Genomic DNA, 13,718 nt, shown 5'->3' on the forward strand with positions numbered 1-13,718 from the left:
TGTGCCATTAGTCATTCTGATGCTGCATTTCTTCTCTTAAATGCACTCTCCTCCTCTAAGCTTTGTGGTCTCACCATTATCGTTGACTTGTATACTTAGTTCTGAGGGAAAAAAAATCTAGATAATTTTTCCACTGCATAGAACGTAAATATCATTTGACTGTATATTGCCACGCAATCACTTCTCTAGCTCGCCTAAAATTATGATGATTCTGCAGCTCATTACAGGTATGTTTTCAGAACTAAAATATATATCATGTATTTCGTTAGTTTCAACCAAACTATTGTGTGAAATATATAGACACAGGGTAACTTTTCCCCTCTCCATTCAATGACGTATATAAGTGTAGTACACACTCCGCGTTAATGAACTCCTCATCAGATATCTGCATTTTAATTAGTTTTTTGACAGTTCCGTTCACAAAGGGGGTGATTGCAATTGGAAGTTAACAATTCTCTCTCCTGGCGCATGCCATAGATTTGAATCTTTTAGTTTAATGCTGAAACAAAGGATTTCTGATGGTTGATATTTGACTTAACATGTTTAAGCGTCCCAGAAGTGGTTTTATTCTCTTCCCGGTCAGTCTCCTTCGCAACCGTTTTTTGGTCGCGTCACGCAACGTCCTTCTCCCCCAACCACGAACATTGCGTAACGAGAATAACACTGAGGCTCGATTTCCGACGTTTTCTCGGATCCAGTCTCCGATTATCTGAAGAGGGAACTTCGGGAAAGGAGCGCGGGCGAATTTCTCGAACAGTAGCTAGAATACGTACCCGGCTAAAATATACTATTTTTTTACAAATATTTTCATTTTTCACTTCAGAAAACCATCCAAAGTCTCTTTTTGCTATGGATGATGGTATCTGTGGGAGAAGGTCAATCCCCATGTTCATTGGCTGAAAACTTTGTGAAGTTAGGTCCCAGCGGTAAATTCGCGGGATGCAGACCGTGCCCAGAGTGTCCTGAGGGTCACGGGCTGAACATACAATGTGGCTCATCGATACCAGAACATGCCAAGATAGAATGTGTGCCTTGTGAAAAAAACAAGACCTCCTCCAACAGCCATGGAGTGGAAAGCTGCAAACCTTGCCAGGAGTGCGGACTACGAAATGTCCTTCAAGAATGTACCACGGAACATAATCGAAAATGTGGACATAAGTGTCCCAAAGGATACTTCTTTGATGGCCACATGACTGACTGCAGAGAAACTACGCAAGAACCAGTCACAACCACAACCACTCCTCGCATCAGGCCGCAACTTTCATCTCCGACAGGCGGTGGCTCCTCTATAGCAACTGCAGTTCCATACATACCGCTGACACCCAGCATAAAGCCACAACGTTCATCGCTGATTAGCGTTTTGTCGACAGCAATTCTAGGGTCTATTAGGGTTCCACTTGAAGTAGAAAACCGTTCCTCTACAAGTATAGAATCCACGACTAGCATCATGCCACAACCATCTTCACTGTATAGCAGAATTGCGTCAACTTCGATTGCTGCCGGAAATATGGAAGTTCTGTTACAAGAAGGAAACGACCCAGCTGCAAATATTTCGGCGAAAAAGAAAAAGTCACAGAGGGGGAAAAATAAATCTTCCTCACCATGGGCTATATTTGGAACAATTATTATCATTATTTTGATTGTCATCTCTACAGGAACTGTCATTCATTTGTTTAGCTCAAGATGCATAATTTCTCAGAGGAAAGAACTACGACTGGAAGGTAGGATTAAACTATAATAGGTGAGAAAGCATAAGTCAAGTGTTCCAAATATCCGCTTCAACGACAAGGAGTCTTGGCTAAATAGTCCTCTCGAATGGGATCCTTATTCATCAGGTTTCCACGACATATCTTTTGAAAAATGCCCAAAGTGTCAGTAATTAAACCGCCTCGTTAACCCTTTCACTCCCAAAAGTGATCAATACAGAATTTAGCCTTACAACATCAATACAATATCAGGCAGACAAGTAATGAGAATCAAGAAAAATATCAATTAGGGTATTATTAGATGATCCAATACCAAATTCTCCAAACTAACATCATAAGAATTGTATGCAGACAGTAAGGAGAAATACTAACGACATCTTGGGGATGAAAGGGATAAGTGGAGAGTTTAAGCACAGAAAATTGAATCTATTCACTTGGTCGACTATAGGAAGGTGGAGCGGATTCTACCTAGCCTGTACTAGAGTTCAGTAAAGAAGATCGACAAACAGGGTTAGAGACTTCTTCGTTCATGGCTCACCCTCTTTGGCCATCTCCACTGACCTGGCACAAGAAATGCATATCGTTCAAAATGAGAATAACTTATCTTTGCAGATAGCGATGAATCAATGGAGTTGGACCCCGTCATAGCAACTGAGGATTCACAGAGCTACTCTTCTCAAGGTGGGATTATACTAATGAAAATCTTCCCATCATCACCGAGGAAAAGGCCGTGCCTTAAAAGCACGTCGGAAGTCTAAGTCCTAAAATTACGTCACGGCTACTCAGGCAAACTTGTATCTCGGCCCCCAAAGTTTATTCACTACATTTTTCCCTCTCAGAACCTCCTTGAGACCAACCCGTAACACCACACTGACTTTCCAGACTTTTTGAAAACCTTTCTCTCTGCAAAAGGGTTGTACAATTATGAACAGGATCAACTTTTTATTTCATAGTATGATTAGTATTATTGGTAGAGATGCTGATAACCGTGCCTCAGTAAAAATGGAAGAACTGGGACAAGGCTTGTGATTTTCAAGTGAATTGTTAGGTGAAGGAAAAAAATATAGGTTAGGTGCCATTGGTATCGACATAAATGTGTGTGCTAAAATGTATAATTTGTAACGATTTTTTCACATTTTTCAGTACCTGTTCGATACCCCGGCTCCTCTACACTCGGCCAAAATGACCCCTTAAGAGTTGAATGTATGACTCACTCTGGCTCATGATGACGTATTTTCAAAGTCCATTTTCATTCATTAACCTTGCATCTAAACGTTTTAGAAATTTTTGAATTTTAGAAACCAACTCTAGCTCAGACCAAGACAACTTGAGCTCTGGCTCTGCTGAGAGTCGAACGGCCTCTCAAGGAAATGAGTCCTCATTGGGTGGTTCAAATTTTACACGTGCGTATTTACCAAGTTTATTTGAAATTTTATCACCACTCAGGTTAATGGGAGCCAAAACCCTGTTGCTCTTCCCTCGATCGGATTCGCAATAATATAATTTTAGCTATGGACGACAAACAAGTTTGGTCTCTCTATGACCAATTAAAATCTTAATTGTAAATTACACGTGAAAATTAGTTTTCTGAACAAAGCCCTTAGGTGCTATTCTTCATGAGCGCAGCTCTCTAATTAATGCGATCAAAAGATTTCTTTTTTTTTGTTTTTTTTTTGCTTTTTTTTTTTAGTTTTTGACTAAGACTAGAATAAAATGCCCGGGTACTTAAACGCCACATGCACTCTCTCCCTCATCGTCATACGTTTCCATTAATGCAATAATCCCTTGCAACTGATAAAGCTAATTTGCTAGTGAATTCATCATAATTTAATTCATTCCTTTTCAGCTTGCCTTGATGGTCAAGAACACGACAATAGTTGTAATCTTGAGAATGACATTCCTGAGGGTATGTAATTGTGCGATAATTCAACAATCTCTGTCATAAGAGTGTAAGACCAATGCAACGAAAAAATTCTAAAAGAAGCCTTCATCGCCACACTCCGAGTACCTGCCTGCAGGAACTGCTCTTGTAAGCGCCGAGGGAAGGAGGTGGGACGACTGGGGGTGTCCACAAATTAGAGGATTATTGTGATGATTATTGTTTCCTTCTAACTCTGTCTATATCATTGCTCTTTCTTCAGACGTTGGGCTCGCTGATTTACGATATGATATTGAGGATTTTATTCACCGACTGGATTTCGATTCCTCGCCGCTTCAAAAGAACTGGAAGCATGTCGCTAAACGGTTTAAAGTTTCCCCCGAAGACATTCAGTATTTGGCGAAAGAGAACAACAAGCTTGGGGGAAGTGCAACAAGGCTTTTGATTGAAAAGTTAGGTTCCCTTTGTATGTCACTAAAAGAATTCGTAGACGTCCTGCAGGAGCTTGAACGACACGATGTTGCTAATGACATCTTAAAGTGGTTTAAAAACAACAAGTCAGGATAGTATCGTGTTAAACGAATTGAAAATACGCAAGAGTTTTTTAGGTGTTTCATTAACATCATGTATAGACTACGAACAGTCCTTCCTTTTTCGGCGAGGTCCTCCGGCATGAGTCAAATAAATAAAAAAAAAATATCAGTGAAAAAACAATTTATGGTAGCGCGCCGCATCGAACTGTGGGAGTGAGGCGCCTATTCCTTAAAGCTCCGAGCAGTGCGCTGGAGTCAATTTAATCTTTTTTTTACTTATCAGCGACGTACTTTGCCGATAGTAAAGGAGATTCTGCTCGTAGTCTACATCATGATCAACACACGGACTTACTATAGTGGGGAACACGGAATACCTTTGATCAGCTGATAGTCATCATGTCGTCCCTCTAGCTAGAAATTCACATTTACTAGAGTTTTGTGTAATCGGAAGAATCTAAAGACACTTAACATATGATGACAATATTTTGGGATTCCCGCCGTTTGAGAGGTGTTAATGTAAGATAAAACTGCAGGATATTTTTAATCAGGTGTTTAGAGATAGTTTTGTACTTAGATTTATATTAGAAAGCTCGGTTAAAATTTTACTTTATTTTAGAGATTTTTTCAAGCCTTTTAATCCTTGCTCTTTGTTATAACAGGAAATTCACAGCTCTTAATATTTTTTTAGAAAATGCTCTTAGGTGCAATTGAGGACGAAGTTCATGTTTTAGTCAAAGCTTTTATACTCTAGGAAAATATGCGAATAGCTTAAATGAATAGATATCTCAAGCCCCTAACAGGTCAGGCGTATAGAATACGGAAGGACGACAGCTGTTGGGAGTACTCCAAATTATACCTTCTTCATAGTATGCCTGTATATCACTTAATGATGTACCATGGGACTATATCAAGAAAATACTGCATGCCTTTACTAGGCATTGCTTGATCTCACGTTGAGGAGAAAGTAAGCACTGTGTGCTTCATTTAATATTAACAAGGATATTTTTTAAACTGTGCTCTGAGGTATTCTTGTTTGCTTAAACTTAGCTAATTAAGAGGTCAAACCAATTACTTTTCAGTCGAGTGTCGAATTAAACCGGCTTAGTGATGTTTCACTGTGCTATGGAGTAAATTCACACCACCCAAAAATCGCTCAAATGCAAAGATAAAACCAATCGCGCCTCGGTAAAAGGAATTTTTTCCAAGAGCTTGAAGCTATTCTTTAGACCTGTTTACCTTGATGTTGTTTGCTTTTGATTTAACGAATCAATTGAAAAGTTTAATTCCAGTAATCAATTCTAAGGTAGTAATGATTTCTGTATGGTTGTCATTGATCTTTTCTAGTTGTGTGTGTACGGGCGTAGCTTAGTGATGTTTTCTGGGGTGCTTCTGATAATCCTTTGTGAGATTACGCTTTTTTTCTATCAATGTTGTCAAAAATAAAGTAAAGAAGCCAACTCCTTGAACTTTGACTCATCCTGTAGGGAGCCAATAGGAATACAAGTTATTCATGTTTTAGATGTTATCTATTTCAGTACCCTCCACTGTTTCTCTTTATGAACCATGGATAGAGATTGTTGGGGTTTCGATTCAGATGCACAATAGCAAAAAATTGATTTTCCTATTGTTTTTCTCGATTCCACGGGACATTGAGAAAACTCATGAAGCTGGAGTAAAGAGAGTGGAACACGCTTAGAGTAATGAGTATGAGTGTGCAGAATAATATATAATGAAACGGGAACCTCTTTGCAATCATCGGTCTGTTTGCATTTTAAGAGGTATTTTTCCTTCACGGAATATTTCATTATTTTAAAGCTGCCTCAAGAGAGGTTGAGAGACTAATGTGTGAAAGCGTAGTTACGATGCCGAATGGTTTAAAAATTTAACGTCATCGCAGTTTATAAATATTTGAATGTGGTTGGTTCACGTTAATTTACTTCAAGGTCTGAAACACCTCTATTTGAACATAACATTTAAAAACATGAAATTGAAATTACCCAAATAGTTGAAATTTGATGGTTTAAAAGGGGGAAGTTTAAGTAAAATCGCAGATTTATTACAAGACGTTCTCTTAAAGAGACTTCAAAAAAACACTTAAGCCCGATTGCGTGTTTAACGACGTTATTTAAATAGACAATCAGCCCTTGACTTGATAGTTCATGGAAAGATTTCAGTCCAGCCCAATATTGTTTAAAACTTAAAGTCGTAATCCCAAAGGCAGTCTGTTGCTTTCGCAAGAGAACCGCATGCATAAAAAAGTATATAGATATGCAGAAATCCTCAGTGCCCAGTTCTTAAAAATAATATAGCAGTCAGTAGAATCACTCAAACAACTTTTTGACATCAGAAATTAGAACACTTTCATTAATGTTATCTTGATCAGTTCCTCAGTTCTTTCCACTCTCTCGTCCAGGAGATCGGCTCTCTTTATTTGGTAATTATCTACTTTTAGAAGTCATCTTAAAGTAATATTTCAGAACAAGAAAAAATGTTGAGTTACCATGAAGTTTCCCTTTAGTTCTCTGCTTTGACTAGTGGCCACTGTGTAATCTACACCTCTCTTCTTCAATTGGTTTACAATTAAGTCTGCTGCGATAAAAAGGGACTGGGGGAGACTTAATAGCAGCAATGCTAATCAATAGTTTTGGTGGACTCGTGGCGGGGTTACCAAGGACTTCAGATGTATTTAGTTCTGTTAGCCTACTGCGATAAAAAGGGACTGGGGGAGACTTAATAGCAGCAATGCTAATCAATAGTTTTGGTCGACTCGTGGCGGGGTTACCAAGGACTTCAGATGTATTTAGTTCTGTTAGCCTGCTGCGATAAAAAGGGACTGGGGGAGACTTAATAGCAGCAATGCTAATCAATAGTTTTGGTGGACTCGTGGCGGGGTTACCAAGGACTTCAGATGTATTTAGTTCTGTTAGCCTCATTCGCACTCTTGTTGATAAAGCTTACAAGATCAACAACACTTGATTGGTGATGTATTTAGTTCTGTTAGCCTCATTCGCACTCTTGTTGATAGAGCTTACAAGATCAACAACACTTGATTGGGTTTTCGAGAAGACAATCAAGAAGACTTATCGAAATCTTTCAAAACAATCATTTTCCAGCTCATCTAGTTATCTAGTTGTGGGGGTTGTTAATCGGTATCTCACACTGACGCTACACCGATCATTTACTTCAAAATACCTTACATTGGCCCTTTTTCTGTTGTCACGCTATAAAAGGACTCGCCATTTTGCTAAACGTTTTCGTAATAACATAGATATTAAGTTGGTTTTTTCATCGTTTGAAATTGGTAATGTGTTTGGCGTGAAAGATTCTATCTCTTGTGGGTTCCGTACTTGTATGGTTTACAAGTTTTTGTGCGCGGGCTGTTATACCTGCTAAGTCAGCGAAATCTCTCAGCATTTTTCCGCACGAGTGCATGAGTACTTGGTTTGTGATAGGACCTCTCACATCTTCAGACATTAACAAAAACTCTCAGCAATGCCGCACTTTGTGTTCTAATGATTGTTTCAGCATCTTCGACCACGCATTCACCACCTTCCAATGTAAAATCAAAAATGCTATTCATATTCAGGGAAGCAACCCATTTGAAATCATCAACTTGTTATTTAAAACTTTCTCTTTAATTGTTTACGTTCTCATATTTCCTTTGCTGTTATGTCCAATTAGCATTTTGTAAATACTCTAAATTGAGCTTTACTTAATGTAAATTAGAACTAGTACTGAAGATGACAGAAGAACTGTCGAACATGCATGTTTTTAAAACCAAAAATGTTGTGTATTGTCTTAAAAAGTTCTGCTAAACTTTGACTGCCACAGTATTCATCACTCTCAACCTCACATTTCGTTAGATGCACTATGCTAATTTTTGTCGTCCACTCGTGGAATGTATGACCTTACTATGAAAATAAATATAGAATCTGACGTCATGAATCTCCGAGAAGTTGAAAAAGCTAAAGATCCTTTCCTCCGTTCCCTTCGGGTGTCTTTATTGTTTGACGCAAGTAAACATTTTGATTCGCAAGAGATATATGACGATATAGTTATGCTAAGATAAGCATGGACCACCGCGCAACAAGTTGAACTTATCGCGGACGTGACAACGGCCGTGGAATCTTCTTTATGGCCTCTGACGTATTACAATAATATTTTGTCATTGTATTTTTGTGCAACTTTAATGTTTAAGACGTGACTTCGCCGGAATAAACACTTCTCAAACAGAGGTGAAACTATTCACATTCACTTAAATCAGTCTTTTATCTAGGTGTAACGTCGATATATTCTGGGTTCTCAACTTACGGCGTAGAGGTTTTTTATTGACGAAACTGTCTGCCTCCGAGATTGCCATAATTTTTAAGATCCAGACCAGGAAAAGGCTCAAGCTTAGTAGTACACAATGGTAAGTTAGCGAGTGCTCGATCCTTGAATTTTACAATTGCTTAGTCAGCATATGATAACTCTCAACTGGCAAACTTTCAGCAAGGTTTGGCTAAGCATGAGTGCTAATTTCTTTACACAGGGTAACAAACGAAGCAGAAACAACCCTGGTGCCACGAAGACTATGAAGAGCGCTATCAAAGTGAGTATTTCTAAATATCTGTTCCCTGTCTCTCGTAGGTATCATGATAATTAGTCTCCTCTCGCAGCCGTTCTTTGTCTCGGGATCCCTTTGTCTCCCTCCCCACAAACGGCTGCTCGTGTTAACCAAACACTCCATTCCGGCCGATTGACCAATCAGAGTGCCGCCTTTCGAAATCTGGAAGGCTCATAATATATTCACCTCGCCAGTGCGTGGGAACATGCGGCTGTTTCTCAGCGATTATCGGACTGACGGGTCGAGTAGGTAGCAGTATTAGCTGATGCACCAGAACATTGAGGCGTACAAGGCAGTGATACTAGCGGTTCAACTGTAGGACTTGCAGGCAAAGAGGTACATTTGCTAGGGCCGGTGAAATCGAGAGCTTTCGCTACAAAAGGTCGCTTTGCGTTCGAGTCGCTGTCAAGTGATGGTTGAAGTCTTTTAATCCGGTGATCTTGAATGGAATCATAGCCAGCTTTCAGTTAATTTTTTAGCTCTTGGAGATCGTTTTCTAATTTCTTAATCTTGGCAACTTTTCTGTAGCATTTGAGACGTATATATATATATATAAAGTAGAATTCAAATAAATGTCGAAAGCTTCCAAGTTTACACCCAGTGCTAAACTTATGACGCTCCGCGTTACATCAGCAGACCTTCCGAAGATTCTAACTCTTTTTTTAGTCGAAACTGTTGACGTACACAGGAAACATCCAGATAAATTACTGCAAGTTACTTCGGGGTATCAGCCATAAAAATTGATAAATGACATATTTAGCTCTATAAACATGAAATTTGGCGAAGTTTTGAGAGATGTTCCCTGCTCAACGCTAATTGGTTGAAGGAAACAAAGGGAATGAAATGTTTGGTTAACACGAGCAGCCGTTTGTGGGGAGGGAGACACAGGGATCCCGAGACAAAGAACGGCTGCGAGAGGAGACTACATGATAATGCGTCCAAATGAATACTGGGATTGACCAACCCTGTGCCAGGTCCCCCGATGGCCAGGTTTCGCGCGATTTGTTGTTGTTGCGTAAGATGCAGAGCTGAAAAAGTTTCGCAAATTATTTTAAAGTTGTATTTTTCCAAACCTTTTCTTTTCTATTCTTTTCTTTTCAAGGTACAAAATTTTAACGAAAACCTACTTACAATTCATGCTAAAGGAGATTGTTTAATAAGTTCACGCAGGGGTCCGTAATAAGTTTTTCAAATGTTTCCCTACACCTTCCAGTCCGTCCCTATCAAGGTAGACCGTTTGCAGTTCTAATGAGAATAAAATACGCCGAAGGATAATCAATTCGGATAATAATGGTAATTTAAGACTTGAAGGCGGCGGAATTAGTTTTACAGAAACGAAGAATGCGACTCTGGTAAAGAGCGGCATTGCTTGCTGGCCACGTAGATAATCTGCTGCCGAACAAGGTGAATGATAAATTCTATTGATAATGATAAATTATTCGTCCTCAAGAAATTGTTCCACTGAATTAAGATATGCAAACCTTGAAGTCAAGATGCTGGGCAAGCAGGGAACGTTGCAAACACTCACTCTCAATTACTTTGCATGCCCCCCCCCCCACCCCCCACCCAGAAAGGCGGGAGAAACCGATACGATTTTTATGGCTAATGCCTCCCATGGAGGCAAAGCCATAATGTTGTCCTGTTGAGTGAGTGTAAAAATAGACTACGAACAACCACTTCGCCCACAACGAAGTCCACCGAGTTTGACCCGATATTCCTCGCTCTCGGCTTTTGTCTGTTTTGGTACATCTTCGGTCGTTCAACGCTCGTTGACGATTTCTTCGGATCGCTTCGAATGTTTCTCGAATCAGCACTTCATCATACGGTTTCCCGATGCTTGTTTCGGACTGCTTTAGAAATGCTAAGCATCTCACAATTAATTCAGGAAGGTGTTTGAAAAAACATTGCTTTACTTTGCAGAGAGAGTATTTTACCGTTCGAATCAGCGAATTATGCCCAGTAGATTTCAAGATATAATTTTTTCAGTTCTTGCCATGAAACCACAAAAGATGATAAACATCTCAATTTCACAGGGGGGTCTCCGACACGAAATTGAAAAAGACTTTTACTCTCAGAAATATCTAAATACATATGATTAGAAAATCGTGGAAACTTTGAAGAAAAACTTTCTTTATTCGAAAAGAGAGCACTTCACCATTTCAATCAGTGACAAACGTTAAAAAGAGCCCCTAAAAATTTGCGAAGCGAGCAAGGTCCGAAATACGATAACTTGAGTTTACAGGGATCCTATGAACAGTGGAACGACGGAATGGCGGAATAACCCACAGCGCGGAATGCCTTGTTGTATGAAACAAAAGTCTCACAAAAATGGAATTGCAATGAAATAAGAAAATAACTTATAATTACCTGGCAAAATCAAACTTAAAGATAAAAGAAGCCTAGTTTAATCATTGTTGGAGCCTAAAGAATAGACTGATCGAGGAACAGTAAGTTCTTGAGCTAGCCTCTACAAGTAATCATTATTATTACTACTGTTATCATCGTCATCATTGTCATTATTATTATTATTATTATTGTTATTATTATTATTATTATTATTATTATTATTAATACGATTCTATGTTACCATTTGATTATTGGTCGTTAAGTGTCGATTAGTCACTACATTCTTGAATCATCTTTCTTTTGAAGAACAAGCCTGACTCATAAATGTGTGGGATGCGGCAGCAGTAGCCATATGCAGTCTTAACTGCTTACTTTACCCATTTGTGAAGAGAATCGTATCAGGCTTCTGTTTGATCATACGATATTTTTCACCGGTGAGAAAAATCGTATGAGCAATGGAATTGCTTCTCATCATTCAAAGAGAGACGATTTTTATTAGGTGACTTGGCACAGGGTTAATTTCAGTACTTATAAGTTAAATGTACAAAATATTATATGGAAATACAGTATATAAAGATAAATGTACAAAATGTTATTTAGTTCTTATTAACCGAGCGGGAGGTCTTTATGGGAGAATCTTGACCGAGGTCGCCAGTACAGACCGAACGCAGTGAGGTCTGTACCAGCGACCGATATTAAATCAGATATTAAATCGATATTAAATCAGATTTAGATAAAATTTTCTCCAAAATGTTTTACGACTCGAGGCAAAATGTAATTATATGCCGCGTATAATGGCGTAATCTCTAAATTTTGTTTCTCATAATGTTCTTCCTCCCTTATTTCAGGTAATCCTGGTAATGGTCTTGTGGTCACAGTTTGTAATTGGGGGTCCTATAAGATGTTCTCCGGTGCGAAACTTCCTGATATATTACCCAGATGATCCAGGGGCTGAAATGGAGTGTAAAGCGTGCCCTGCATGCCCGCTAGGATTAGGTCTCGTACCCCAATGTGGTACCAAGATCACTAACTACACCACTATTAAATGCGAACCGTGCCAACAGAACAAGACATATTCAGACAAACATGGCATTGAGAGTTGCAGGTCCTGCCATGACTGTGGGTTAACTAACGTCATCCAGCAGTGCACCCCATCTCAAAATCGTAAATGCGGCACCGAGTGCCCCGAACGACACTACCTCGATGACAATGGTTTTTGTCAAGAATGCTACTTTTGTTGTCCCAGTGTGGACGAAACTGGAAGAATGAAGAAATGTAAAGAAATTGGAATGGGAGAAGACTGGCAGTGTCCCAAGAACGACCAAAACAAGGACTGCAAAGAAGATTTTGAAAATTCTACAGAAGCTAGCGTTCATACAATAAATTCTCCGCCTGGACACAATTTTGAAGCAAATAAAACAGATACCAATTCAAGTGATAACATTAGGAAACCTACATCATCGTTTAAAAATACTACTTTACCTTCACTGCTAACAAGAGAAAAGAAGGGAAAAATAGCACCCTCAACTATAGTAACGATAATTATCCTAATTGCCCTGGTTATTGTTGGTGTTGTATACGGAGTTAGAAGAATCATTACAAATAGGAATGGTTCAGGAGTACAATCTGAAGGTAAGAGACAATCATATTTTACAACACTAGTACTTATTTCGAGGACAGTATCTTGTCACTGAATTCCTATTAATAATTCGCAGCACAACATGGCATCGTAGTAACCTGACAAGTCATGTTCCTCGTTTGCATTAGACAACACAACTGCATATTTGGGTTCTAAAAAAATTTTTTCTTATTTCCAGTGAAATTTATTCAATACGCCGTCATCAAAGTTTAAATACTTATCTAATAATAAATTAAAAGGGGAAATTGAATTTATCGAAAATAGCTACTCAAAGAAAAACTTGATCGGAAAAAGCTATGGTAGATTGTATCAGAGTAGTAAAGTGACTTATTCTCTAAACCCTCCTCCCCAATGACTCTCTCTCTCTCTCTCTCTCTCTCTCTCTCTCTCTCTCTCTCTCTCTCTCTCTCTCTCTTTCTCTCGCACTCCCTCGAAAAAAAAAAATAAATAAACAGATGAATAGACGGTTCTTGGAGTGATGCTATAACGGGTAATCTCAAGTACCAAAATCTTGAAGGGTCATGATGGCACATAACAACTAACACCTCCCATTAACCAGGATTAATTGAACCTTGATAAAACAAAACTATTTTAGATCTAGGCTGATTTGCTCCGACGAAGGGCTAACGCTCGAAACGTCAGCTTTTATAATCTTAACGGTGGCCAATTTACCATTTCAACTTTGTTGATACATTAAAATTATTTTAGATCTATCCTATGGGGAAACTTGGTTTTTCTTACAAATCGTAATTCACTTAAAATTATGGTAGTTCCATTTTATCAATTAGCAAACAAGCTATTCATAATGATAAGTCAACAAACCGTCGGTCGTAGGTTCACCTGAACATGTGCCACTATGCGTGACAAGATCCCAGAGAAGAGAGGACAATGGTGGAACTGCTCAAGGTATGGCTGGTCAGACTTACTTTCACAACTTTCGACAAAGTACTTAATTAACAGTGATGATAGGTTAGCTAGTGATGGAGTGCCATCTGCTATAAAAAAACAT

General features: G+C 38.9%; 1 protein-coding gene across 1 annotated transcript in view; it reads left to right on the top strand.

Moving 5' to 3' along the window:
* Nucleotides 1-811: 811 nt before the first annotated feature.
* The window catches only part of LOC148732374 (uncharacterized), a 13,777-nt gene continuing 870 nt past the window's right edge, over nt 812-13,718 (top strand). The window contains exons 1-8 of the mRNA XM_088757839.1: nt 812-1,721; nt 2,319-2,387; nt 3,005-3,109; nt 3,553-3,612; nt 3,848-4,151; nt 8,559-8,709; nt 11,919-12,702; nt 13,544-13,615. Coding sequence (XP_088613965.1) covers nt 854-1,721; nt 2,319-2,387; nt 3,005-3,109; nt 3,553-3,612; nt 3,848-4,151; nt 8,559-8,709; nt 11,919-12,702; nt 13,544-13,615 — 2,413 coding nt within the window. The 5' untranslated portion in view covers nt 812-853. The remainder of the gene's footprint in view (nt 1,722-2,318; nt 2,388-3,004; nt 3,110-3,552; nt 3,613-3,847; nt 4,152-8,558; nt 8,710-11,918; nt 12,703-13,543; nt 13,616-13,718) is intronic.

This window comes from Stylophora pistillata, chromosome 4, assembly GCF_964205215.1.
Source record: "Stylophora pistillata chromosome 4, jaStyPist1.2, whole genome shotgun sequence".
NCBI classification, from domain to species: domain Eukaryota; kingdom Metazoa; phylum Cnidaria; class Anthozoa; order Scleractinia; family Pocilloporidae; genus Stylophora; species Stylophora pistillata.